The following is a 27,054-nucleotide window of genomic DNA, read 5'->3' on the forward strand; positions in this document are numbered from 1 at the left end:
CCTGAACTACATCCACATACCCCTCTACAAAAAATGCTCCTGAACCCCACCCAGGCTCCTGCCTGTATTGGGGTGCACATACACTCCTTGCTGAACAAGGGCCGTTTTTCTTCCCTTGACAACCGCCAAACTTAAAGATAGTTCCATTCTATCATACTCTATGTCCAGGTATGAGACCAGAATAGGATGATCTGACCTGAACTCATTTTGGGGTACGTTTGTGGTAAGGAAAACTATGTCCTCAAAGTCAACTTTTAGGGAGAAAGCCCCCTACTTATCATCTTATGCCAATGCATAATTAGACACACGTGTGATAAAAATCAGAAGCATCATGCACGGTAGAGAAATGACTGCATGACCTAATTCATCATTCAGAATAGAGAATGGCCCTCACTATGCTTCACAGCAATCAGCCCCTCCTTCTCTTGAACCCCACAAAAGGAACCACAAAACACATATCATTGGGTCCTTGACTCATGAGACCCACTGTTCCTTTATCCCTCTGATCTAAGTAACTCTGCCTCCTCACTACTTTTGCAAAAATGGCTTAGCTTTTATCTCAGTTCCTTGAATAGGAGACCAGGAGTCTGGGAACACCTTGCCCAGACCCTGACCACAGGTAACAGGGGGACCTGCAGGTTGCTACCCGTCTCTAGCATGACACACTGCACTGCCTGGAATTTCCTAGGCCATCCGTCTGTGTGCACCTTCCACTGTGTGCACATGTCCTGAGTCACCAGCAAGGAGGGTCGGCTTGCTCTGCAGCCGTCCCCTGTGGTGGTCTGATGGCCAGACCTGTGTTGTGTTCTGCAGCTGGGCCTGGTCTCTACCCAGCTCTTGGATAGCTGATGAACAGGAGAAGGCAGTTCAGGGGACTTTGTGCTTCTTTGATGCATGTGTGTATAGTGCATAAGCCAAGGGCTTGGCCCAGTCTGGGCAGGAAGAGGATGAAGATTTCCTAGAGTGAAAAAAACACTTCTCTGAGTACATTGTTTACATCCACTATGTGTGTTTGTGTGTTTAATCTACATTCCACAAGCAGCATACACCCCAGAATAGCTATGGCCCAACACATTTGTAGATGACAATGTCACATCTAGTGTCGAAACCTGGATATCCCTGACTGAGGTAGAGGAAAACTGGGAAAGAAAGCAGTGTGGGCAGTAGGCACAGCATGTACAAAGGTCCTGAGGCAGAAGGTAGTTCATCATTCAGTCAGCCATGGCAAAGAGGTAGGGTGGGCAAGGGCTGTGAACCGTGAGGGCTAAGGAGGAAGGGTCTCCATAGAAGGAAAATGGATCACACCACTCGTGAATTACCCTGCCTCCTGTGTGCACTATGTCAGAGGAGGCCTAGAGAAAGTCCAGTGCTGGGCCTATTCCCTGAGCTATATGCTTTATGAGGTCACTTAAGGTGGGAAGATTGCCTGAGTCCCCAGAGCCTGATAATCATCCCTTGAGAACTGTCCCTGTTCTTGTCTTGCAGATGAGATGGACCAAACTCCCCCAGCACGCTCCGAGCCTCTGGTCTCAGGGATTCGAACTCCCCCTGTGCGGAGGAACAGTAAGCTGGCCACGCTGGGCCGGATCTTCAAACCGTGGAAATGGAGGAAAAAGAAAAACGAGAAGCTGAAGCAGACGACGTCAGGTAAGGGCCTGGAGAGTGGAGGGTGACACGAGCTGGCAGTCCCCACATCACACAGAGCTGTGCAGCCTCCCTCTGGTGACTGCATTTCATTGGCCACCTGGTAGGGGTGGTCGCACAGGTCACACAGGGTTGGCCATGGCCTTGCAGTGCCACTGGCTGACTTTAACTAAAGATTTATTTTTATGTGTATGAGTGTTCGGCCTGAATGTATGTGTATGTGTGTGAACCATGTGCATTCCTGGTGCCCGCAGAGGCCAGGAAAGGGGGTTATATCCCTAGGAACAGGAGTCACAGACAGTTGTCAGCTGCCAAAGTGAGTGCGGAAAACTGAACCCAGGTCCTCTGGAAGAGCAGCAAGTGCTCTTAACTGCTGAGCCATCACTCCAGCCCCGAGGGCTACTGTTCTCACTCACAGATCACATCCACAAGCCCTCAGCTCACAAATGACTGTTTCATGGCTCTGATCCTCCCATTCAGATGAAGCAGGGGCCTAGTTATGGCCCTCACTGATCCTAGGATCTGCCTGGGGTCAAGATCCATGCTGTGGTGCAGTTTCTGCCTGAGCAGACAGGCTTGCACCCCAGTTATAAGCACGGTCTAGGGATGCTCTCCCCACCATCTCCTACCCAAAGATCCAGAAGGTCCCCCACTCACTTGTCCTGCACCTTCAGACCCAGCTGGGAGGGAAGTGGGGTTGCCCCATGTTGTCCCATTGCCTCTGCCACTCAGAATCAGCCAGTGGTTCCAAGAGTGCACTGTGGCATGGTGTCCAGGACAGAATGGCCAAATGAGAGGCCACAGCATCAGGTGCTGCTGAGCAGGGGCTGGCAGCATGTGGCAAGTGTGCATCCCTCTGTGAGGACCCCTCTCTCGTGTGAGCCTACCCCACTTTGAGAGAGGAAAGGACTCAGAGAGGATGCTGTTCACCCAGGGCAGGGAGTGCTGGTGGGAACTTGAGCACCGGCTACCAACCCTGGTCCCTTAGAAACTTAGCCTCAGCTTCCAGAGCCACCAACCCCAGGAGCCAAGAAGCCTGGGCCTTAGGGCCCTCCCATGGAGCCGCTTGCCTATTAGCTGCAGCTGTAAGCAATTAGTGAGGTTGCTGTACGTGTGCAGCTCGTCCCCAGCCCCAGGGACATGCCTGGCAAGTGCCTGTCTCAGGCTATTGCCTCTGGGGTCCCAGGGGCCCCAACTTCCTGCCCAGCTCTAAAGAGATACATGCTTGAGGCCTTGGAGAGTGCTGGAGACAAAGTCCTAGGCACCCATAGCATCCAGCCTGGGTGGGGGCAATGTAAGATGCAGCAGAGGGCTTGGCGGTCACTCTTGGGTATGCAACTTCCCAAATTATTTTAACCACTCAAGAAGTTGATTGACAAATTATTCTTGGGAAGAATGAAAACAAGATGAACTGTTCGAGCATTCCTAAGTACTTCCAGTGTGCCAGGCAGTAAGCAGATGGAAAGCTGGGCCCCATCTCTGAGGTCCTGCCACTGGCCAGGGATGTACTGGAGGCCAGGGGCCAGAGCAGGTGACCTCTGTGACCCTGAGGTGCTGAGGAATTGGAAGGTTGGGAAGACTGGGTCAGTTGCTCTGGTCCTCAAGGTTCTGCAGCGCTGTTCCTGCCTGGGGTTGTCAAGCTGCTCTGGGGACCCTGAAAGGGCACAGAGACTCTCTAGGTGACACCTGTGGTAGCCCTGCCCTTGGGTTCCCCACTTAAGCATTTGGAAATTGGGTGACAGCACTCTGTATCCCACATCCTTATTCTCATCCCCCCTACCTTTTGATGTTGTAAATTTTAACATGTCTAGTCCTGACCTTAGGATGAGGCAAGGCAGAGGCCTCTGAGCTTTAAAGAGCAAGTGGGTCTGCTGTCCTTAGCTGACTCTGGGTCAGCGATCAGACCTGAGTCAGTGCAAGCAATGTCCTTTGTCCAACCTGCCCAGTTGGAACCTCCGAGGGACAAGCAAGGGAGGGCTGACCTGAGTGCCTCAGACCCTCTCTCTTCCTCCCCCTCCCTTCTCAGCCTGTCCTCCAATCAACCCTCATTGCCCCTCCTCCACACCACTGACACTGGAAATTGGTTTGGAAGTTGAGGCTATAGAAAGGAACCTCAAAGTGTCTTGTTCCTGCAGCATCCTGAATCCCTGTCATCCTTCACCCAGGTGGCCCCAGTGGGCTCCCTTCCCTGCTTCTGATTCCACACTTCAGCCTGTAGACATGTGTCCTCCTGTCACCCATGCCTGCTGGTCACAAGTAGAGACCAGGCCTGTCCTGCTCAATGCTTGATACACAGGGGGCAGAGTAGGTGCTCAGTCACTGTGAGATCAGCTGTAATGGGCAGAAGGCCTTATCATCCCATGCTCTACAAGGATGGGGACAGATTGGTTTTTCCTTCAGGGAACTCCCAGCACCTAACTCAGAACATGGCTTGAAGTCCATGCTTGCTAAATACTTTAGAACATATCCTCTGCATTGTCAGCCCTTGTGGGTACTCTGAGCTCTGACAGGTGGGCTGGCTGTGTTCTTAGCCACCTGTCAGAGTTTTGCTCCACATAGTCAATTATTGGGACCCCACTGACAAGTAGACTCCACTCTGAGCTTTCAAAGAAAGCATCTAGGACCTAAGCAGCTATGTGGTTTTGTATTTGAGGTTCACCTGTGGACAAATGAAGGTAGGGTGTGTGTGTGTGTGTGTGTGTGTGTGTGTGTGTGTGTGTGTGTGTGTGTGTGTGTGTGTGTATGTGTGTGTGTGTGTGTATCTTTGGCTGGACCTAAGTCAGTGCAGGCAATGTCCTGTGTCCTAGCATGGTTTCTGGGAATACCCCAGAGAGAGTCAGAAGTGGGTTGACCAGAGTGTGGTGGTGGATCCTCTGAATGCTGTTACCTGGGGTTGGCTAGAAGATGCTTCCTAAGGAGAGATGCACTGACAGAGTCCGTGAAAGCTGGCACTAGCCACAGAAGGGTATCCTGAGCACTGGGGGTAAAGGGAGGGTGGCTTCATTGTCTGTGAGTGAAGGAGCTGTCATAGAGGGTGAACATGGCCTTGGAGCCAGAGTCGAGGAGGGAATCATGATAGTACACTGCAGAAATGATCTCTTGAGCATGACCCTGAACCCGCTTTCCTATGGCTGGAGTTTGGGGACACTGCTTATTAGATGGCTTAGGTAGCAAACTCAGAATTGCACTCCAGGCTCTGGCAGTGGGCAGGTCCCCAGCCTCAGGTGTCTACTGTCTCTGCTCATGTCTTCCTGTTCACCCAGAGCAGCACATGGTGGTGGTGTGGCGGGCCTGCACTGCCTCCAGCTGTCACTTAACTGGGCGTTTGTGTCCTGCAGCACTGGAGAAGAAGATGGCCGGCAGGCAAGGCCGGGAGGAGCTCATCAAGCAGGGCTTGCTGGAGATGATGGAGCAAGGTAAGTGGGCTCCTGGGAGGGGCAGACCTAAGTGGAGTCCCCAGGGCATAGAAGACACTGGGTGGAGTCACAGGGGCGTAGAGGACAGGAGGCAGGGTCTTCAGGGGTGTGGGCCCATGGGGTGGAGTCACAGGGGTGTAGAGGACAGGAGGCAGGGTCTTCAGGGGTGTGGGCCCATGGGGTGGTGTCACAGGGGGGTAGAGGACAGGGGCGTAGAGGACAGGAGGCAGGTCTTCAGGGGTGTGGGCCCGTGGGGTGGAGTCACAGGTGCGTAGAGGACAGGAGGCAGGGTCTTCAGGGGTGTGGGCCCGTGGGGTGGAGTCACAGGTGCGTAGAGGACAGGAGGCAGGGTCTTCAGGGATGTGGGCCCGTGGGGTGGAGTCACAGGGGCATAGAGGACAGGAGGCAGGTCTTCAGGGGTGTGGGCCCATGGGGTGGAGTCACAGGGGCGTAGAGGACAGGAGGCAGGGTCTTCAGGGGTGTGGGCCCGTGGGCTGGGGCCCGTGGTAGAGCCTGTCGAGTATGATGGTTTGAAGAGCTCAGAGAATCCATCAGAGGAAGGAAGGGGGTGTCCTGTGGCCAGGTGGGGACTCTTCCAGTTCCCCAAGGGTGGAGAGATGGCTTGAGTCAGGAGCTGAGGTAGCAGAGCACCCACCTCCTCCACTGACATTTCCAATGACTGTTCACCAGGGCATGTGTAGGGCGCTCATTGAACATCCTGCTGTCTGTCTCTAAGTGGCAGCCATGGATTTTAATTTAAGCATTAAGTTTTCTTCATATTCACACATGAAATCCTCGATTTGAACAAATGATGACTATCCCTGTGTTGGCCACATAGCTAGCATTTCTGACTGTCGGGTAGGCTGGGTGTTCTGCTTACCTTGCCTTTGGGTGCCAATGCCACCCCCCACCCACAGCTGTAGCATGCAATCAAACTCCTGTCTCCCCCTTTCTGCTGGTGTCTGCAATTTGACCCAAGTGCCAGGAATTGGGAAGGGAACTTAGGAAGTAAATGAGTCTTTTTCTGATGTGGCTGAAGCCCACAGCTCCTCACATCATCTCCCTTCCTGAGTTTTGGTTGGAACACTGTGATGATGCTATATGTTCAGGGGGCAACTGGCCAGGGTGATTACATGATGCCTTTAGTGCTTTGCTCCTCACAGAAGGAAGCCCTGCTCTGTGACCCGTGGCCGGTGGCCTGTGGCCTGTGGATGTTGAAAGCTCTGAGTCTCCTGACACTGGTGGAATGTCACTGCTGAGTAGAAATCTGAAGTAGTTTTAATTTGGAGGGGGTCTTCAAAGTGTCCAGAGTTGTGTGTGTGTGTGTGTGTGTGTGTGTGTGTGTGTGTGTGTGTGTGTGTTGCATATGCACATGTATGCATGTGTGTACATGTCAGAGGTTGACTTCCATGCCTCCCTCACTCTCTACCTTTTATGAGACAAAGTCTCCGATGGACTCAGCTCGGGTGGCTGGACAGTGAGCAGCACAGATCCCCCTGTCTCTGCTCCCCTCCCCAACCCCCCATGCTGAGATTATGTGCACTTGCCTCTGTGCCTGTCTCTCTCAGCGCTGGGGATCTGTGCTCCGGTCCCCATGCTTGCATGGTATGTCTGACTGCCCTGTCTCCTCGCCTGCAGGCTTTTCCTAAAGGCGTATGCCACCACCGTCCAGCTCAGTGCTGCAAATTTTTATGGAGTGCCCACTCTGTGCCAGGCTCTGTATTAGTTGACAAACACACCAGCTACTGAGACACTTGTCCTCCCAGAATACAGAGCCAGGGTGGGTGGGGTGGGGGTGGGGGACACAGGCTTCAGGGGGCCCTCCAAATACAAATCACAATGGAAAGAAGAATGGTAAGGAAGTACACCCATGGGGCACTTGGAGGCCTTGGGGGGGGAGTTGGATGGTGGGAGGTGTGAGAGATGTTGCTTGTGGCTTTCATTTGGTTGCACAGGAATACATGGGAGCTAGTTTTGTCCCTACTGAGCTACGCCTGGGCACCTTCAGGAGCCCACTGCTATTGGGCAGCACTTACATTAGGTGGTGCTCTAGGGTAGGGCCACAGACAGTACTAGATAAGCCTTCCAGGCCAACTCTAGCTTCCTGCAGAGATGGTGGGGAAGTGGCTCTCCTGGGTGTGGAGACTGACTCTCCAGCAGCCCTGGGAGCACTGAGTACCAGGTGCCAGGGTTCAGGGGCTCAGGGAAGGGACCAGAAGGCGAGAAGAGCTGGAGGGCAGTGAGCGAGAAGAGGGGCTTAGGTGCAAAATGCCCTTTTCTTCCCTGTGGCACGAAGGCACGTATCAGGACTGGAGTGACAGGGGCGTGCCCAGGCCGTCCCCGGGAGAGGGTCTGGGGGTGTGCAGAGAGCTTGTCTTTGTGAGCCAAGCCAGGGGTCTCAGGCTGCAAAGAGAAGGCCCAAGAGGTTGTCTCTGCAGGCAGGTGACTTGCTTTTCCCAGGACTCCTATGGGGTGGAGTCCTTTGCCTGCTTTTAAATATGCACCGTAAAACATACACAAACGCTGCTGCAGACCCCTGCTGGGTAAAATGCTGACCTTGAGTGGAGCCAAGCTAGGGGCCAGGAGCACAGGGGTTCTTTTAGGCCAGGATTGGACTTCATGGCACCTGGTAACTGCTGCACCTTCCCAAGTCAGGGAGCTCTGGAGCCCAGAAGGGGTCAGTATGAAGACTAGGGATCACTGCACCTCCACCTTTCCTGCGGGGGTAGATGTGGGGGTTGGGGTAGATGTGGCATTTGGGGTGGGGACCAACTTTCTGACTGGGTTATGGATTTTGGCTCAGCTTGGCCTTCTCCCAAGCAAATGGGATCAATCTGCAGCCAGGGGTGCCCCCTTGTGGTCGACCGCCCTCATGGAGCCTGTCACACAGACCAGACTTCATTGCCAGGAAGCTCAGGAGGCTGCAAAGAGGTAATGAGAGAGAGGGAAGACCTGGCCACGGATTACCCTAGACACGCCCAGAATCCATAGTGACCCAAGAACTTGAATGTCATCTTCCTGGAGAGTCCTGAACCTCACACCCACAACTGTAAATGGACACACACACTCTTCCTGAAGCTTGCTTCTGAAGCAGTCAGGCAGAGGGATCGCCTGGTTTCTGAACACGGATGGTAGGAGAGACCCTGTACGTCCCCAGGAGTGTCGGGTACACTTTGCACTCCCCTAGTGCGTTATTTCAGGTGTGGTTAACTAATACACTCCATGAGTACCTTGGCCCCCTGTCCCTCACATCTCTGCCGTGCCCGTCATCTGCTGGGTTGCAGGAAGGACCCTATTTGTGACACCGTCAGACAACTGTGCTGTGGGGAGGAGAGGTGACCTTTCCCACTCAGCCTCCTCTGCCCATTTTCTGTGTCTGTGTCTGTGGGTCTCCAACCCACCTTCTGGAGTAAGAACAGGGTCCTGCCCATTTCTGGGGCAGACAATACCATTTATGGAACGGCCCCTTCCCTTACCCTGCACCTGTCGACCTAATCTTTTCTTCAGTAACTTAAGGACTCCTGTATCCCAGCATTGGATATTTTATAAGAGACACATTATGTTATTGCTGTGACCCAAGGAGTAGGACAGTGGAAGTCTGTCTGGTTTCTGATATTTGCATGCACGCTCCCTGGTACGCACACAAGTGCTCCCACTGTGATCATGTATGCACGTGTGTGTTTCTGTGCATGTCTGCGTCAGGTTCCTCTCCCACAGCATAAATCAGGTGCACAGCTCTGCATTCCCTTTGCAGCTCTGGGAAGCGAGGGGCAGTGATGAGAGAAAGGTTGACCTGAGGAGGCCAGCTGACCCAGTGAGAGAGGAGCAGGGCATGGGCCCCACTCAGAATTTCTTAGCAACAGGCCCTGACACCAGGACTATTTGGAGAACTGTAGCTTCTCACTGAGTGCGATTCTGGGCAGGACCTCCATGCATGGCCCGGAACGGGACAGCAGGGCTGCTGAGCTGCCGGCACAGATGGAGGTTCCAGGCCTGCAGTACCTGTGCAGCCTCGCTGGGACCCACTGGGCTTCCAGGGGCAGCTTTGGCTATTTCTGTTGTTTGTTATAGTGATGATGATGATGATGATGAGATATGGTTGTAATTAATAGCAGACGGGGCCCTTTGTCAGACTTGAGTCCACTAAGCAGTGAACAGCTGCCTCGCTCATACTTGCACAGGACAGTGAGGGGCTCAGAGTGGAAGGACCCCCCACATGCTCACCTGTCTCTGGCACAGCACCCACCCTGGTGGAGGTAACAGAGTTGTTGGGGTGTTGCTAGGGTCAGGGCTTGGGCTCTGGCAGTCTCTTAGAAGTCAGGTTCATCAACCTGTCCTCAATTAGTCCAATTAAAGAGACACGTCAGTAGAGAAAAAGCAGATTTATTCAGTGGGAAGAACAGAGCGGGTCCAGTGGCTCCCTAGGTCCTGACAAGAGGTTTATGTTTAAACAGAAGGCAATGGGGTGCACAGCAAGGCCATTTGGTCAAGGCATGGCCCCTCAACCCCACAGGCCCCGGCTGTCTCTCCAGCAAGGTGGTCTAACAAGTTGTCAAGATCATGTGGCGTCTCTTCCCGGGTCCCCAGCTGAGCTGGCACAGACTTCACCTTCCCCTCCTCCCAGCATGAATTCCTTGTGGACCAATGTCAGCCAAATGGACAAGAGTGTTTCTTTTGAGTCCTCCATTCCTGACATGACAGGGACAGTAAAGCTGACCCTCCTGTCTGTCAAACTGTTTCACTGAGCAGCCACAGTGAGCATACCTGCCACAGATGACATATGAACATACAGCACACATGCACACTGAAAACACGCGTGCACTCTGGAATGTGTGTGTACATGTATACATAGGTATGCACACATGAGCACACACACATAGCACACACAGGAGCACATATTCAAGAGCACACACACAAGAACACACACACAGGAGCACATACATACACATACACACAGGAACACACATATGTTCACAGGAGCACACACACACAGGAGTACACACACACAGGAGCACATACACACACATACACACAGGAGCATACACACCCCATCCTGTCTTGTTGTTATCACATAGAAACTAGTCAGACTTCAGTGTTTGGATTCCAGAGAGCCTCATGATGCCCAGGTCGCCGTGCTCAGCATCATGTCATGTCACTCTCTAGGGTAATGACATTTTCACAATGCCTGCGGAGCCTGGCAACAGAGACTGTCTCAAAGGTGTGTCAAGAATAAGCAAGCCAGTCACGGGGACTAAAAATTCAGTCTCAAGCTTAGTGATGTCCGATCCTATGTCATTGGTTATGCTGATCTGTCCCTGGCAGCAAGAGCCAGAAGGCAGATGTGGTCACAGCCTGCATACCTTTGGTCCCTGCTAAGACTTCTGAGGCTTATCAGGGCTTTTGTGAGAGAGAGCAGGCCACGTGGCTGGCAGTGAGTGGTTACTGGTGGCCAGCAGTGAGTGGTCACTTTGGATTATCTGCTGCTGGTTCTGTCTCTTGAAGAGGCAGCTGGCCTTGCCAGAACCTCTGGGCAGGGGACGTGGCCCAAAGAGGAGCTCACCCCAGGCATAGATGTATAGACCTCTGGTTGTACCAGCCTTTCAACTCTTCCCCCATGGAGAGGGAAGTACCCTGATGGAAGGTAGTGAACAGTTAGTCAGGTTCAGATCTCCTGAGGGTTGAGGGAAGGAATTAGATCAGTCAGGAGACTGGGGCCTGGGAAGGACCCTAGGGAGAGAACTGTTCTGTTCTGAGGCTGTTGTCACAGGGGTGGTGGCCAGTTCCGTTGTTGTCTTCTTCACAATCAGCAGAAAGGAGACCAGGCACCTGTGGCTCACTTATCTTATACTAGAACATTCCACTGGCAGAGTTAATTCTCATTCAGGAAGCCAGTAGTAACCCACATTGTAGACAAGGAAGCTAAGGTGCTGCTAGGTGGCATTGGGTGGGATGCATGTTAGAGGAATGTCCAGCAGAGCATGATGGGGTGAAGTGGGCAGTCTTGGAGACCCCCAGTGTAGTGGGTTGGAGGCAAGACTGCAAAAGAGAGGGCTTTGGCCCTGAAATAAATGGATCCTCTACTTCTCTGATGGGAACCACAGCCAGGAGAGCGCCCTGGTGTGCCCCAGGGCTGAAATCTCTGCAGGCCACACTGCCGCACTGTGTTGTATCTGTCTCCATAAACTGGGGGCCAAAAGCTTCACATGGGAGACTGTGAGTGCCTTCCATCAGATTGGTTTGGGCATCTCAGAAGGGTCATTCTGATTATCTTCCCTGGAGCTGTGTGCCCGGAAAAGTCATTTTGTTCTTAGGCACTGGAGGTTCTAGAAACTCCTGCCTCAGCTTCCCTGTATTCCAAAAGAAATTAGGTAACAATATTGGCAAAGGAAGACTGGTTTATTTAGGTGGGGAGGTAATTCAGGTGGTAAAGCATTTGCCATACAATCAAGAGGACATGAGTTTGATGCATAGAACCCAAGTAAAAGAGCTGGGTGTGGTGGTGGTGCCTGTGAGCCCACCACAGAGGAGACGGAGACCGCTGGGCCTCTGGTGTTCACTGGCTGGCTAGTCCGACCTATTGAGTAAGTTTCAGGCTTACAGTTTGGCTAAAATTGGGGCACAGGAAGCTTTTTCATCCTCACTGACATTCCTGAACCCGTGCTGTAGTTTTATAGGAAAGATGAAATGGAAGCTAGAAACTGCACGTAGTGACTTACTTGTGAGATAAGCCACCAGAAAGGGGTGACTGTCCTCCCTGGGAAGTGAGCTGTCTGGCACCAGGGCTTTGGACTTTCCCTCCCAGCCTAGATTCCTGGGTGTTTAACCCTGTGGGCCTGATGTTTTAATTAAAGCCATTCTGAGGGTGACATGCCCAGAGATAGACCCTCAGATACCTCAGCAGTCGAGCCATAGGAAGAAGAAGGGGCCGGCCTTCTTGAAGCCCTCATGAGAGGCTCCATGCCCCTTCTCCTGGGAAAGCTGCTCTGTAAATTCTCACTATTTCCCTCCATCCTTGGCCTTGACCATTACTGGGTTTGAGATGCTGTCCCTGAGGCCTCTCGAGAATGTTCACCACCTGGGGCAAAGGGTGGTGTCTGTCTTGTTAATCTCCAGGCACACAGCAGGCGATTGACAGGCATTTGCTTCCTGGTGACTGACAGTCAGGGGTGGGTACCAAGATGACTATCTGTCTGCAGCCACATTGTGTAACAACCCTGGCACCTTGGGGTCACCTAGAGTCAACATCTGTTGCCACGTGTCAGATGTTCCTGGCTCAGTTGCCTGAGTCTGTTGTTAGGATGGGGACCATGGTACAGGAGGGAGCAAGTGGGGACAGACAGAATTTTGAAGCCATTTTAAAGGTGCATGGCAAAGGGGTGGGAGTTGGTGAGGGGATCACCCATCTCTCATAGGTGTTACAGGACAAGGATGCATGGGGAGAATGGACCTGGGTGTGAGGGTACCAGGCTCATCTGGAAGCACAGCATAGAGAGAGGAACTCCCAGCAGAGTGTGGGGTGCCACATCAAGGCATCCGTGGCATCCTTTGCAGGAAGGTCTCTGTGTGAAAGAAGGGTGTGAAGGAGGCGTGGCCTGGCTGACGGCTGAATTTCTTTGCAGATTCTGAAAGTAAAGTATGCAGTCCCAGTGAAGGCCCCCAACCTGCGCAGAGTGAGCCGTCCACTGCCGAGCAGGAGACACTGACCTCGGAGGGTGTACAGCCTGGAAGTCCCTCGGCCAGCGGGACAGATCAGGCCGCCCAGGACGAGCTTCTGTCCTCTGATGCCCATCTGGATGACACAGGTACCAGCCGGATGGTGGTCTGAGCACTCCCCACCGAGGGCTTAGACAGTCGACTCACTGCCAAGACTGAGTACCCCTCTGCTGCCCTCATGCCATGGCTGGGGGACCTGAATGTTCGCTGGAACAGTCTCTTCTCCTGGTTTCTCCCAAATTGGGTGCAGGAGAGTGAGGGACCTAAAATGGCCACTCCTGCAGCATGCTTCCTGACATCACCAAATGCGGGAGTGCATTTCAGCCAGCCCCCAAATGGGTGTGTCCTGGGGCAGTGGTCTAATTGTGGAGCAGATGGCCTCTTTCCCTGAGAAATGCCAGAGCAGGTGTGAGTTGTGGGAGAGGCATGCTGTGCTGTGGCCTGAGTGAGGCTCTCTGCAGCTTCTCAGACAGGTGGCTTGGCTATTTGGGTCCTGTGTTACAGAGAAGTTATGGGATCAACATTGGGGTTGTGTGGAGCATGAAGGAACTTGGTACTCTGTCCACAAGTAGCTAGTGTTGGAGGGGTTGGGACTGGGCTGGTGTTTTTGTTTTAAGGGAGTAGATAGGACCCTTGGTGACAAGAAAGAAAGCATGAAGGGGCTCAGGCCCCACCCTCTCCCTGACCAAGCATCACCTTAAGCTACCTTCTGAGACCTGACTGTAGCCCTGGGAACCTGTTTGCTGCCTCTTGCCTGAACCATGCTGCACAGTTTGGGGCTGGAGCTTGAACCCCACAACTCTCTAGGGGTCTTGGGAACCCAGGCTGTAGGTGAACCCTTTGGGCTTCTGTTCCAGCCCCATGGGTGTCTGATCCCTGGCCTCTCCTCAACCAATCCAGAGTCACCGGGTGCTCTTCGCCAGCCGTCTGTCCCCAGATTCCCTGCAATGTTAGCAGCTGCCATGGTGTGTGCTCTGCCTCTTGGGTGTCTGTGCTTCTCCAGTCTCATTTGGCTTGAGGGCATAATCGGAATTTGGAGTCTGAGGAGTTATGGACCCAGGGAGGAAAAGTCCCCAGCTGTCACACAGATGTCCCACCTTGAGTCCCAGGCAGCTGACCTCATAGGGCTATGGTTGGTGTAGTTTTAATGACTTCGAGTGGAGTCTGTACTCTGTGGTCACTGTTCCCCAGCCCTAGACTTGGCCTTCAAGCACTCCCGCATGGCTGGGTCTGTGCTCTTACTTCTTGGTGGTTCTTTGTTCCCACTTGTCTCTAAATAGCTCTGGGTGAGGCCTATGTCTGACCTTGGGAGATGGGGACAAGGCTTGGGGATGGCCTCTAGGGAACAGAGTGAGTCTACTGAGGCCATCATGTCTTTTTTTGCTTTTTGTTTTGTTTTATTTTGTTTTTTGAAACAGGGTTTCTCTGTGTAGCTTTGGTGCCTTTCCTGGAACTCACTTTGTAGCCCAGGCTGGCCTTGAATTCACAGAGATCTGCCTGGCTCTGCCTCCTGAGTGCTGGGATTAAAGGCGTGTGCCACCACGGCCTGGCAAGGCCATCTTGTCTTATGCTGGCCCTTCAGGACAGGTCCTGGCAGGGTGAGGGGAAGCTCGCCCTTGGAGAACACACACACAGCAACAGAGAGCAGGACTGATGAATCTTCTGTGGAGGGCCAAAGTGAATGAATGCTATCATCTCAGGGATTGACGCATCTGATTCAGACAGCAAAGTGCATCTGCCCCAAATCACCAGGGGTGTGGGCGTGAAAGGCTCAGCATGCTGCTAGAGATTGCTCCCTGCCACTGCCCACAGCTGGGCTGGTGGCCCTGGTCATCTAACTGCCCACAGCTGGGCTGGTGACCCTGGTCATCTAACTGCCCACAGCTGGGCTGGTGGCCCTGGTCATCTAACTGCCCACAGCTGGGCTGGTGGCCCTGGTCATCTAAGAAGTAAGAGAGACTAGGGAATTGAATATGATGACATATGGCCTATGTTGGGCTAGACAGAAAAAGGAGGGTGGCAGCTGCCATGGTTCCCAGAGCCTGGGCACAACCCAAGGGCAGTAGAAAGCCCAGCAGAGAGTGGCAAGATACTTAGCTGATGAAGAGCTCTGGACTGTGGTCAGTTGGGGTGATGCCTGGCTCCCATGGGTCTGAGGAAAGTAGGCTTCTTGTTTTCCCAGCTGAGATATAGGTAGGTCCTAGGTCCTCAGGGATGAGAGAAGACTTGATGGGTGATGTGGACAGATAGAAAGCATCTCTATAATGCTGTGTTCACTAATTAGTGCCAGTGGCATATGGACTTCTCACCCTGGGTCTTGAGAGAGTTTTTCATTTCCCCCTCTTTCCGTGTGTGTGTGTGTGTGTGTGTGTGTGTGTGTGTGTGTGTGTGTGTGTGTGTGTGGTATGTGTGTGCATACATGTTTGCATGTATGTATGCAGGTGCATGTGGAGGGCTCAGTTCGATACTGGAAATCTTTTCTGGTCACTCTTCCACTTCACTCTTTGAAGCAGAGTCTGTTGGTCAAACCCAGAGCTGGCCAATACGACTGGTCTCACTAGCAGGCTCGCCTCACGAGGCTGGAATCACAAGCAAACCACCACACCCACCAGCATGTATGTGGGTTCTGAGGATGCTGCTCCTGGTTTTCTCACTTACATTGAAAGCGCATCAGGTGGTAGAGAACGGCTGGGTAGATGGTGAGGTTCTTGTGACCCTTCCCACCTCTCTATGCGTACATGTAGACAGTCAGAACACCCAACTGGGATGGAAGATCCTTTCCCAAGTGGACACAGCTGACCTCAAGATGGCAGCTGCTTTGCCTGGCTCAGAGGACAGCCACTTACAACACCCAAACTGTTTCTTCCAAGCCATCAAGTCACAGCCTCAGCTTTGCCCCCTTCTGTGGAGGGTGAGGGGTTTGGAGTCTTCTGGTCCCTATTTGGGACTCTGTTATTTAGTGACTGAAACCTGAGACTACCCTAGTCCTCGTCTTTCCCTTAGAGCTGGGGAGACCAGATGCTGACCGAAAGCTGTCAGCTCCCCTTACTGTCCCACATCCTGCTCAGTGCCCGAGGGAGCAGCTGCATCTGCGCCCTGTCCTTCTGTGAGGAGCTCATTGCATAACAGACAGATGTCATCTGACAGCAGAGAAATCCAGATTCTCAGGTGAACAGATCAGGCAAACACTCGCTCCTTCAGCCTCTCCCCGACCTTGGACAAGCTCCTGTCCCCAACACTCAGATGCCTTCTAGAAGGGTCAGTGTCAAGTGCCTTCTCTTAAAAATCAGATCTTCCCCGAACTGAAGTCAGGGAGAAAGGTCACTGGAAAGTCCATGGCACTGCCATAGTCCTCGGCTCCAAACCTCCTTTCTTGTTTATTTAACGGTGCCCGGTCACACCTGAGCCTCGTCCTGCCCTGCAGGTTCAGCATTCTGCTCTAGTCCCACTTCCCATGGCAGCTCCAAGTCAGCAGACCTTAATACTGTCACTGTCGCCCCCACAGCCAAGAGAAGACTCCTAGGTCTGGGAGCTGGCTCAGTGGTAAAGTGTTGGCCACATGTGAGGACCTGAGTTTGGCTCCCAGGACCATGTAAAAGGCTGGGCACAGTGCTGCTTGCTTGTGATCCCAAGGATGATGATGAGGAAACAGGAGGCTAGCCAGTCCAACCCTAGAGAGGACACTCAAGGTTAACCTCTGGCCTGAACACACATGCACACAGCTATACACAAACCACACGGCCACACAAACCACTCAGTCACACACAAACCACACACACACACACACACACACACACACACACACACACACACACACACACACACACATACACACATACACACACACAAACCACACACACACACAGCTACAAGAGAAGCTGCCACCCGCTTTGCTGCTTGGTCCAACTACACCTGATTGCGCTCTCTCTCTCTCTCTCTCTCTCTCTCTCTCTCTCTCTCTCTCTCTCTCGTGTGTGTGTGTGTGTGTGTGTGTGTGTGTGTGTGTGTGTGTGTGTGTGTGTGTGTATTTAGGGAAGGAGTGAAATCTGTCTGAATATTGCAACATCCAGGGTGTAGACACCGTCAAAGGGGCGGCTGCAACCTTCCTTTGGTTTGGAGGCTTCATTCTCTAAAGTGCCCAGGAGGCGGCAGCATTTAACTTCTGTGGGACACTTCAGGGTCTGGCCTTGATATGCTAAGCAAGAGAAACCTCATACCTGCTGTCCTTTTCTTTCTTCTGTGTGTGCTGTATGTACACACACATGCATGCATGGGACGGGCAGAGTGTGACATCATGTCTTCCTCTGCTGCTCTCCATCTCCCACTGGTTGGAACGGCGGCCCTGGAACCCCATAACTCCCTCAGGGAACCCAGAGCTCTCTGCTCAGTGCATACCACTAGTCACATTTAATCAGTGCAAAAACAATTGAGTTTCAGGACTCCAATCACATTAGCTACTTGCGGGTTGTCAGTGGCCGCTTGTGGATGTGGCAGACACATGGATGGGGGCACTGATCTATTAAGCAGTGATGAGAGTGAGAAGTAGCCATATGTCCATCCTCATGTGAAGTCAAGAGAGATTTTGATGTTTGGGTTGGCCAGACCTTCCGGAGCTTTCCATTCCAACAGAGGCTATAATTGTGGCAAAGCCTACGTAATCCATGCTGAAAGCAGTTGCCATCTGGCCATCTACAGAGAAACTTCCAGTCTCTGACTTAGGGGGTGGTGTTGGGGCTGGAGAGGAGGCAAAGATGGAGGCTCGGAGGCTAGAAGGAAGTCTGGCTGAGACTAGGCAAGCCAGGTCCCTGAAGGCCTCTGGTAGCTCTCTGTGGGAATGCATGACATCTCTGAGGAGGATGGGGGTGGAACTGACAGGAGTTGTCCATGAATTGCAGGGAAGAGGTGGGCTGTAGTGTGGAGAGGATGAGATGGGAGGGCTGGGCTGTTGGCTCTTGGGAGGTGGGCCATGTGGGACTCAGTCCAGGGAAGGCTGGGCTTCAGTCTGGAGAAGAATGCCTGGATCCAGGTGCTACTCAGCAGGAAGGTTGACAATGAGCATGGAAGACGGTACAGGGCTTGTATGAGAAATCAAGACATTGGTCAGAGCCCAACCTGGAGGTGCAGGCCTGTCATCTCGCCCACTAGGGAAGCTGAAGCAGGAGATTGAAAACAACTTAGTGAATCTTGTCCCCACATACAGTGAAAAAGGAAGTCTGGGGAGGTGGCTCAGTGGGTACAGTGCTTGCTGCACACACATCAGGACCTGAGTCTGGCTCCCCAGAACTCATGCAGAAGGTGGATGCTGTGGCATGTGTCTGTAACCCCAGTGCTGCGGGGGACAGAGACAGGATCCTGGAGACTCTTCCTGGCCAGCCTAGCAGAAAAGGCAAGTGGTGGGTTCAATGGAAGATGGAGAGCAGTAGAGGAAGACATGATGTCCAACTCTGCCCGTCCCATGCATGTGTGTGAGTGTGTGTGTGTGTGTGTGTGTGTGTGTGTGTGTGTGTGTGTGTGTGTGTGTGTGTGTATACATACAACACACACAGAAGAAAGAAAAGGGAACTTTTTATATGTAAGTCTTCTTTGCTTAGCACATCAAGGTCCTGGGGTCAATTGCTGTACAGGAAAAAAAAAAGAGTTGGATAAGGACATATGTGGGCCTCCAGCCTGTTTGACTCTCTGGGGAGGGGGAGAATCTCAGAAGACTCATCAAATGAGAGTGTGTGGGATGCAGAAGCCAGAGTGCCAGCTATGGGAATGAGTAGCCACAGGAAGACCCAGGCCGGAGTTTATGTTGTAGTAAGGTGGGGGGTTTACAGGGAACAGAGCCCACAAGGAACATGGAACTATCAGGTACAGCCAGAGCAGCAGAGAAGTGTGGGAGCCAAAAGCCAAGAGGAGAATTAGAGGTTAGTGAGTGAGTCAGCAGTGCAGCCATGATGAAGGGATGGGAAGGGCTTCCCAGGTAGAAGACAGAATGGTGTCAGAGTTATAGGAGCACAGTTCTGGTGATCGTGTTTAATGAGTTAATTTGCATTAGTTAATTCATCTATTTTTGTGGTACTGGAGATCAAACTCAGGGCTGTACACATGCTAGGCAGGTGTTCTTCCATGGACCTATATCCCCTACCCTCTTTCCCTTTCGGTTTTAAGACAGGGTCTTAACAAGTTACCTGGGCTGGCTTTGAACTTACGCTGCCACCCAGGCAGTCTTTGAACTTGTGATCCCCCTGCCTCAGCCTCTAGAGTAGCTGGGACTGCAGGTCTACAGTGACTTACAGTTAAAGCAAGGTAGAGATGCTGACATATGAGTTCATGAGTATTTGGATTGCTTTCCCCGGGGCATGTAACTGAAATGGAGAGACAGACAGACAGGGTAAGGTCTGTCCATAGATGACAGGGCTACAAGACTGGCCCAAAACAGGATTTTTCAGCCAGATCTCACATGGAGTTCCAGCACAGCAGACCGGTCTGCACTGAGCCCACTGGCTCAGCCAGCGCAAGAACCCAAGTCCTGACTGTCCTGTCTCCATGTTGGCCTTTCTTGTGGCAATGCCCCAAGACAGACACAGGGAGTCCAATCAGGATGCTGCATCTGAGTCCTTAGGAGGAAACCAGGTCCCAGAGAATGAATCTAGCCTGTTCCAGTGTGCAGGACTGAAGCCCGTGCCAGGAAGAATACATCAGAGCCATGGAGGAGCTGCAGAGCTCAGCCTGGTCCCCCATTGCAGTGGTGTATCAAGGACAAGAGCCCCCTCCTAAGCAGAGGAGACCCATCTACCTGCCAAAACCCTCACCTCTCTTAGCAGAGCCTCCAGTGACCAAACCAGACAAGTGCTTCACGTCCCCAGACACCTCTAGGGCCTCCTCATGCCTCCCTCCTAAGCAGAAGATGGGGCTTATAGAGGTAGAGAGCAATTAACTGTCTGGAATGGGTCAGTTACATGGAAGAAGAGTGTGTGCTGGTCTGAGTGAAGGTGTTGCCCAGCTGATACTCTGTCTCTCCCCAAATCATGACTATGGAAACATGTTGAGAGCTGTTCCCCAGAGAACATGCTTACTCAGAAGCAATCAGGACAGGAAGTCATGCAAACCCAGCCAGAGCAAGCTGTTGGCACATCCTGTCCTGTACAGATGCTCAGTGTAGTAGAATGTCTCATACGTGACTGTGAGAACAGGCAGAGTAGATGTGTGCCCCAGAGCCTGCTTGCCATGACTATGAGCTTGGCTGTGAAAGCTTGGGCTCTGGGACAGAGCGTCCACCACCCTGTGCTGATTTACATGATGCAGAAAACCCAACACGTCTGTTGGAGATAGACCATCTCTCTACTCTCACCTAGATCTCACAACCATTTTTACCTCAAAAAACACAGAATTTTTAAAAATATTATCAGGGCAAAACTTAAATGACATAATGAGACTCTATGTGCCACACATTATAGTTAATGGGGTAGAATGATTGTTCCAGAGTCCAGGGTCCTCTAAAAGGAAAAACTCCTTTTAGCAGTTGACATTCCTAGGGACATCTTAAGTCATGAGAAACTAAAATCAGTGAGTTTGCATCCATCCAACACAGGGCAAGAATACAGTTAGGGTGTGGGTTATGGCCACTTTGACCACCCCAGTGACACAGAGCTGTTAGCTCTGCAAGGTCTTCTGGGATTTTGCTCATGGAAAGTTGGGACAGCCAGCCCTGGATGCAAAAGCTAAATCTCCATGAACTTGAAAGAACTGGTATAAGAGGTAGAAACTGCAACATACTACATACACAGGAACCAGCTATGGCTCACATGCTTGGACAGGTGTAAGAGCCCAGAGGCTCGCTCTGGATGCTTGCAAGACAGGGAAGGGCCTTCAGAACCATGGACAGCACTCGGGTCCCAAGACCTGGGATGACTGGTTCCCAGTTCCCAGGGACCAGTCCTGCCCCTTAGGGAGGGAGTTCTTCCTAGGCAGCTGTGTGTCCAGTAAGTGCCTTCCAGAAAGCTTGGCACCATGGGTTTGTGCTGGCAAAGCAGGAAGTAAGGGGCTGTCCGTTTGTGGTGGAGGGAGATGGCTACCTTGAAGGGGAAGGAGAGTACGTGTGTTTGATGAGACTGAGTAGCTCCATATGTCTGATGGCCCCCGTTGCCGCTGTAAAGCTTCAGATGTGTTGCAGGGTGGAGAGACCATGTCAGCAGCTGGAGATAGGAACAGACAGCAGAGGCTGGATACAGACACCTGCAGGAGAGGCCCTGGCTGGGTCCTGTGGGGGAAGGGACAGTGTTAAACAGTGGCTTCATCCAGAGAGCGGCCTTCCTCAGAGAACAGCCAGTAGGAAGCTGGGCAGAGGATGCTGAGCTGTTGGGATGGCAGTGTGGTCTGGTTATAAAGAAAGGCAAGAGGGGGAGGGAGGTGGACCAGGAGAAAACAGGGTGATCCGTGGGAGCTCACAGAGGAGAAAGGGCCTGGATGAGCAGCTGGAGAGAGGACAGGGGCTCTGGTGGGCTGGCCTTCCACGGAAACCCCATCCTCCCCGCCTCCACCACCTCACCTGGAGTTGTGTGCCAGGGAAGGGCTCCTGTAACCCAGACAGAAAAATCCTAGCTGTTGGTGTAAGGTCCCCGTATATCAGACACTCACATAGACGTCACCCCTGCCTGGTCTTGAAGCTGTCACTCTTGCTCCATGATTTTGAGATATAGCTTCATGATAGAGATTAGCCTGGCTCCCAGTTTGGGATACTCTGGGGCAATAGGTGTGCACTTGCACATGTGGCCTCATCCATTCCTTTGTTTAAACCTTGAACTAATCCTGTACGCAGCTGTCACCACTGATAGTCACTACTAGTAAGCAGAAGTACACAGAGCTTTAGTAACATGCCAGGCCAAAGAGTACATGCACACCCAGCTTGCACTCACCTCTCTGACTCTAGAATCTGTCAAGATGGCATGCTTATAGATGTGAGGGGCCCAGGCTTGCTGTGTGGGGAGGGACATGGTTACCTATGCTTGAGGTGACTTCCTGACTCCCTCTGTTTCTCATGCTCTCTTCTTGTTCACTGACTGTCCAGGCAATTAAGTCCACACATGGAGAGGTGTCAGTGTGTTTTCTTTCCATCAAGACTACTGCCCCCAAGTCTTGTTTTCTCCCAGCCATGTTATGGCAGCCTCCTCTAAATACTCTATTTTGCCTTTGAACCAGCCAAGATGCCATCTGCATCCAGTGTGGAAGAAGCCGATGGTGGCAGCCTCCTGCCCACTACTGACGAGCTCTCTCAAGCCTTAGCTGGGTCTGACTCCCCGGACAGTCCTCCCAGACCCCTGGAGAGATCTGCGAGCCAGCTCCCCAGCCCTCCACTGCTGCCCACCCCGCCACCCAAGGCCAGCTGTAAAGCCACAAAAACTGTCACAGGTGGGTCTTCATGTCCTTCCTCCCCACTGAGCTCCCACCCACCCTCCTCTCTGTCCTTGTCTTCAGTCCATCTTGCCTGGCTCCAGCTCCAGGCTGACTCTCACGTTTGCCTGTGCCCAGGCTTGGCAGACCATAGAGAGAGTTCTGACAAGACCCTGGTTGTTGAGTGCAGATTGCTTGTACCCCCTTCAAAAGTCAGAGGGGAATGTTCTAGACCCCGAATCCAGGGCATGCAGCCAGCCCTCAGGATGGGGCCTTCCCTGATATGCTCTGTGTGCACATTTGGGCAGAGCCCAGGTCAGCCCTGGCCCTTTGGGACAGCACACTTGGGCAGAAGCCACTGTGTCATCTCCTCCTGTGTCCCCTTCCTCTGCAGCTCTGGCCTCGCAGGGGAGTAACTGCAGGAAGAGTCAGCTTTTACTCATCTCAGTCCCATGGAGAGTCAGGCTATCCACTGAGTGGTGGCCTTTTTTTTTTTAATAAAAAAAAAAAAAAAGCACATTCCTACGTCCTCTTCTTGGAAGCAGTGGGCACAGACAGTCACCGGAGAGCAGAACCCAGCCCAGTGAAGCCACTTACTCTGTGGACAGGCACTACAAACATCCCTCACTAGGCTGAGCCTTGAAGGAGGAGAGGCAAGCGTTCTGTGCAGTTTAGAACACTAAAGACTTAGAGACTGTAACTTGTCCCAGATCCTGCAGCTGATACAGACTCAAATTCTGCTGTCACCCACAAACATGACTGGGCCACACTTGGGGCCAGCAACAATATCCTGCTGTTTCATATTGTAACAGCAACACTTAAAATAAATCTTTTAACTGGGGGCTTGCTTACAGTTTTCCTAAGGTTAGTCCATGATCATCATGGCAGGAAGCATGGTGGCATGCAGGCAGGCAGCTGGGTGCTTAGATCCTGACCACAGGCAGGCAGAGAGAAAGACATTGAACCTGCTGTGGGCTTTTGAAACCTCAGAGCCCACCCCCAGTGACACAGTTCCCCCGACAAGACCATACCTACTCCAGTAAGGCCACACCTCCTAATCCTGCTCACAGTTCCGATAACTAGGAATCAAGCGTCCAAATTTATGAGCCTACGGAGGCCATTCCCGTTCAAACCACCACATAAACCTTCTCCTGGTTTTCCCAGAAGAATGTTTGACACACTGGGGTGTGTTGCTGATGGCATAAGGAGGGGGATGGAGCTCAGTGGGGTAACCCCAGCCCTAACCCTAGTAGTCCCTGCTTAAGTCTTCAGTGGAGTTCACCCTGGCCTCACCTTGATTCTAGATGTCTGGCCTCCAGACTAGAGTGAGCTTTCCTGATGTTTTAAGCCACCCACTTTGTTCCCACAAACCCTGTATCCAAATGAACCCCAGTGGCACTCAGTCTCTGCATCACAGTCACATGCAGGTGCAGCCGTGTGTCTGGCATACGACAGATGCCAGGTGGGTTCAGGCAGCTGTGTACTTAAACGAGGTATGAATGAGTGAGTACCCAGAACTCTGCTTTCTGCATCACTGGAAATGAGTAAAAAAACTCAGTTCCTGCATGGCATGACCACACAGAGAAAATTGAGCGTTTGGTTTCCATGCTTGTGGTAACTCCCTCTTTCCAAGTGTTGACATCTGAAGCATTTCAAAATCACTTGATTGAACAGCAGATGCTGCCCTTTCCCACAGAGAGCGCAAATGGGGTCTGATAGTCTGTGGACTTTCCGTTTCCATTGTTTGGGAGAGACTCGCACCTCAGAGTGTGAACACTTCTCCCACCGAAACTCTCCCTCATGCACTCCCCCGGGTCCCCATGATCTGCCCACAGCCTGTCTGGCAACACTTCGCCCTTTCTCAGGGGAAGGAACTCAGGGGCAGCAGGCATTCGTATTTTGATGTCACTGGTTGGACTGAACAGGAAGTGGTCATGAGCTCAGAACTTTTGTCTAGAATCTGTACCTTTGAGACCACGCCCAGGGGGCTCTGCCTCTGAGGTCCCCCTGTTCCTTTCCCTCTTGGGACTTGTTGTTTCCACACAGGAGCACTAGGTGACAGCAGAGAATCAGAGTTCCTGTCTTTGAGCTTGCCACCTTGGCACTGGTGAGGCCGGTGAGGCGCATCCTAGCCTGACACCAGGGCCCTGCTGTCTGCACCTCCTTGAGTTACTATGACAAAATAACCTGTCAGCAATAGATTATTTCTCACAGTCCTGGAGGCTGTAAGTTCTGGATTGGACTACTGCTAGCCTGTTTGAAGTCTGGTAGGGGCCTGCTTCTGGATTTGTAGGGTATGTTTCTGGTCCCACACATGTGTGTCATATGTGTGTTCATACAACTGCATGACTGTGGAAGCCAGGGGACATGGCGGGAGAGAAGAGATAGTCTCTTATTTTCCTTGAACTTGCCCATTAGGTTAGGCTGGCTGGTTGGCCAGCAAGCCCCAGGGATATCCCCTCCACCCCCTGCACACCCCTTCTCACCAGTGCTGATATTACAAGCACACACTGTCCATCACACTTGACTCTTTTTCTTAAACAACAGCAACAAACAAAACTAAAAATGAACAAACAAAAAACCAGGTTCTGTTATAGTTGGAATTTTCTTTGGGCCACCAACCAGCTCCCAAATAGACACAGAGACTTATTATTGATTATGAATGCTTGGCCTTAGCTTAGGCTTGTCCCACTAGCTCTTTTAACTTAATTTAACCTGTTTCTATTTATCTACATTTTGTCTCAGGGCTTTTTACCTTTCCTTCATTCTGCATGTCCTACTTTCCTGCTACCTCTGTGTCTGTCTGGCTGACCCCTGGCATCTCCCTGGCATCTCTTTTTCTTTCTTCTACCTACTTTCCCTGCCAAGAAGTCCTGCCTATAACTCCCCCTAGCTATTGGCTGTTCAACTTTTTGTAAGACCAATCAGGTGCCTTAGGCAGACAAGGTAAAACAGCAACACATCTTTATATAATTAAACAAATGCAACACATCTTTACATAGTAAAATATTCCACAACATTCTGGGGGAGTTGAATTCAGGTCCCCATACTCAAGACAAGTACTTTACCAACTGAACCATCTTCCCAGCCATGCTGGTCCTGTTAGGAAAGTGTTCATGGTGAACACTCCTGGCTCCTGGAAGCCCTGTTGAGGGTCAAAATGAGATTATATGCCTCTGCCACTGCTCCTCCCTTTCCTATGACTCCAGGGGCCTGTGGCTCCCTGCATGTCACCTGCCTGGCCTCCAGAGGCTGCTTAGCTCAAACCCTTTCTTGGCCTGGTCCTGTTTTGATAGCCGCTCTACTGCAGGGTCCCACAGCCTCTCTCTGGTGCAGTTGGAGCAGGGGCCTCCTGGCAACACCCCTGTTCCATCTTTGAGCCTCAGTTTTTCCCTTTCAGAATTGGAGCAGTAAGAGGTGTGCTGGGCACATGTTAGTCTGCCGCTGGGCTAGCATGATCCTCAGAAATGCTGAAGGGTGCTGGTTTGCTGTCCTTACTGTGGGTTGGTCTTTGTTTCTGTATTGTGCTGGGGTGATATACATGTGACTGACTGGCGTAGAGACCTTTGGTGAGATCCCAGCTCCAGCCTGGCTGCCGCATAAGCGGCTAAGTCATGGATGCTGCCTTCCTCTGTTTGTACAACTTTTCTGGCAAGGACTGGAGTCGATGCTGACTAAATAGAGGTCTGGGAACACAGAATCCCTGTGGGTGTTCAGGGCATTGCTGACATATCAAGCAGGAACTGTCCCCAGGAAGAACCAAAGCTCTATCCTATCTGCCCACACAGGCACTGCTCATCCTTTGGGTGACAGCTAAATACTTTTGTAGAGAAGCCTCAGCCTCTCCCTCATGACTGAGAGAGAGGAAAAGGTGGAGTGGTCCTCCTGGACTAGTACTTGGGACTCTAAACAGGAATGAGACTCAGAGAAGGTCTCACCAAGGAAGGGATAGAGGAGAAGAGCCTTCAGAGGCCCAGAGTTGGGGCAGCATGGTGCTTCAAGAACTAGAAGGATCTTCATGAGGCAGACTGCAGAGAGTGGAGTGGGAATCAGAAAGAGATGATGCCAGGGGACCGAGCAGGGTGGCCCAAGGGGCTTTGGGACTGGGCCGCGAGTCTGATCACATCACAAGGAGGATGAGAAAGATGAGAGAGGATTCACAGTCCAGAAAGAGCCCCAGGGCTGAGGTGCAGGGAGAGGTTGGAAGTGAATGGGAACAGATAGCGCTTGGAGGGCAGAGGTAGAAGGAAGGATGGCTGCAGGGCTCTGGAAGCATTTATGATTCCCATGTGACAAAGAACAGATCCGGGAAGCTGACTTCTCAAAGGGATGAGGGAAAGGGTGCTGTTTGCCCAGATCTTGCAGAACGACATTGGCTTTGACATTGAAGAGTTCTCCCCCAATCGAATGGCACTATAGACGTAGGGCCTTGGGCAGTCAAGTCCTGGTCACTTCCCTGGGAATAGAGTCTGGACTGAGCCTCCATGTAGGTGAAGTGGCCTGGCAGGGCATGAGGAGTATATGACCTTACATCTTCCTCGGGGCCTTGGTCCCCATGTGGAAGGTGATGCCTGTGTATGTTCCTGCTCCACCCCAGGTCAAGCCGCACTCTTCCAAGGCCCCGGCATGAAGAGCAATGAGCCTGCTCTCCGAGGACAGCTTGCCACCCCCACAGGGTCCCCTCATCTCACCACTGTCCACCGGCCACTGCCCCCCAGCCGTGTGATTGAGGAGCTACACAGGGCATTGGCCACGAAGCACCGTCAGGACAGGTAAGGCTGTGACCCTGCACACCTGGGATACCCATGGGGACCATCCCTGTGAGGACCCTTCCTAGTCACGCAGGGCCTGGACTGGGTTTCTTGTTCCACTAGAACCATCTTGATTTTCTTTTTTTTTTTTAAAT

At 52.2% G+C, this 27,054-nt stretch overlaps 1 protein-coding gene across 3 annotated transcripts in view; it reads left to right on the top strand.

The window, feature by feature from the left end:
* The window catches only part of Phactr3 (phosphatase and actin regulator 3), a 227,463-nt gene that overhangs the window by 143,042 nt on the left and 57,367 nt on the right, over positions 1-27,054 (top strand). For all 3 annotated transcript variants that reach the window (XM_052722405.1, XM_052722404.1, XM_052722406.1), the window contains exons 2-6: positions 1,486-1,647; positions 4,983-5,060; positions 12,680-12,862; positions 21,957-22,166; positions 26,746-26,920. In XM_052722405.1, the coding sequence (XP_052578365.1) occupies positions 1,486-1,647; positions 4,983-5,060; positions 12,680-12,862; positions 21,957-22,166; positions 26,746-26,920 (808 nt within the window). The remainder of the gene's footprint in view (positions 1-1,485; positions 1,648-4,982; positions 5,061-12,679; positions 12,863-21,956; positions 22,167-26,745; positions 26,921-27,054) is intronic.

Source organism: Peromyscus californicus, unplaced genomic scaffold (assembly GCF_007827085.1).
Source record: "Peromyscus californicus insignis strain IS unplaced genomic scaffold, ASM782708v3 Scaffold_7__1_contigs__length_154581171, whole genome shotgun sequence".
In the NCBI taxonomy this organism is placed as follows: Eukaryota; Metazoa; Chordata; class Mammalia; order Rodentia; family Cricetidae; genus Peromyscus; species Peromyscus californicus.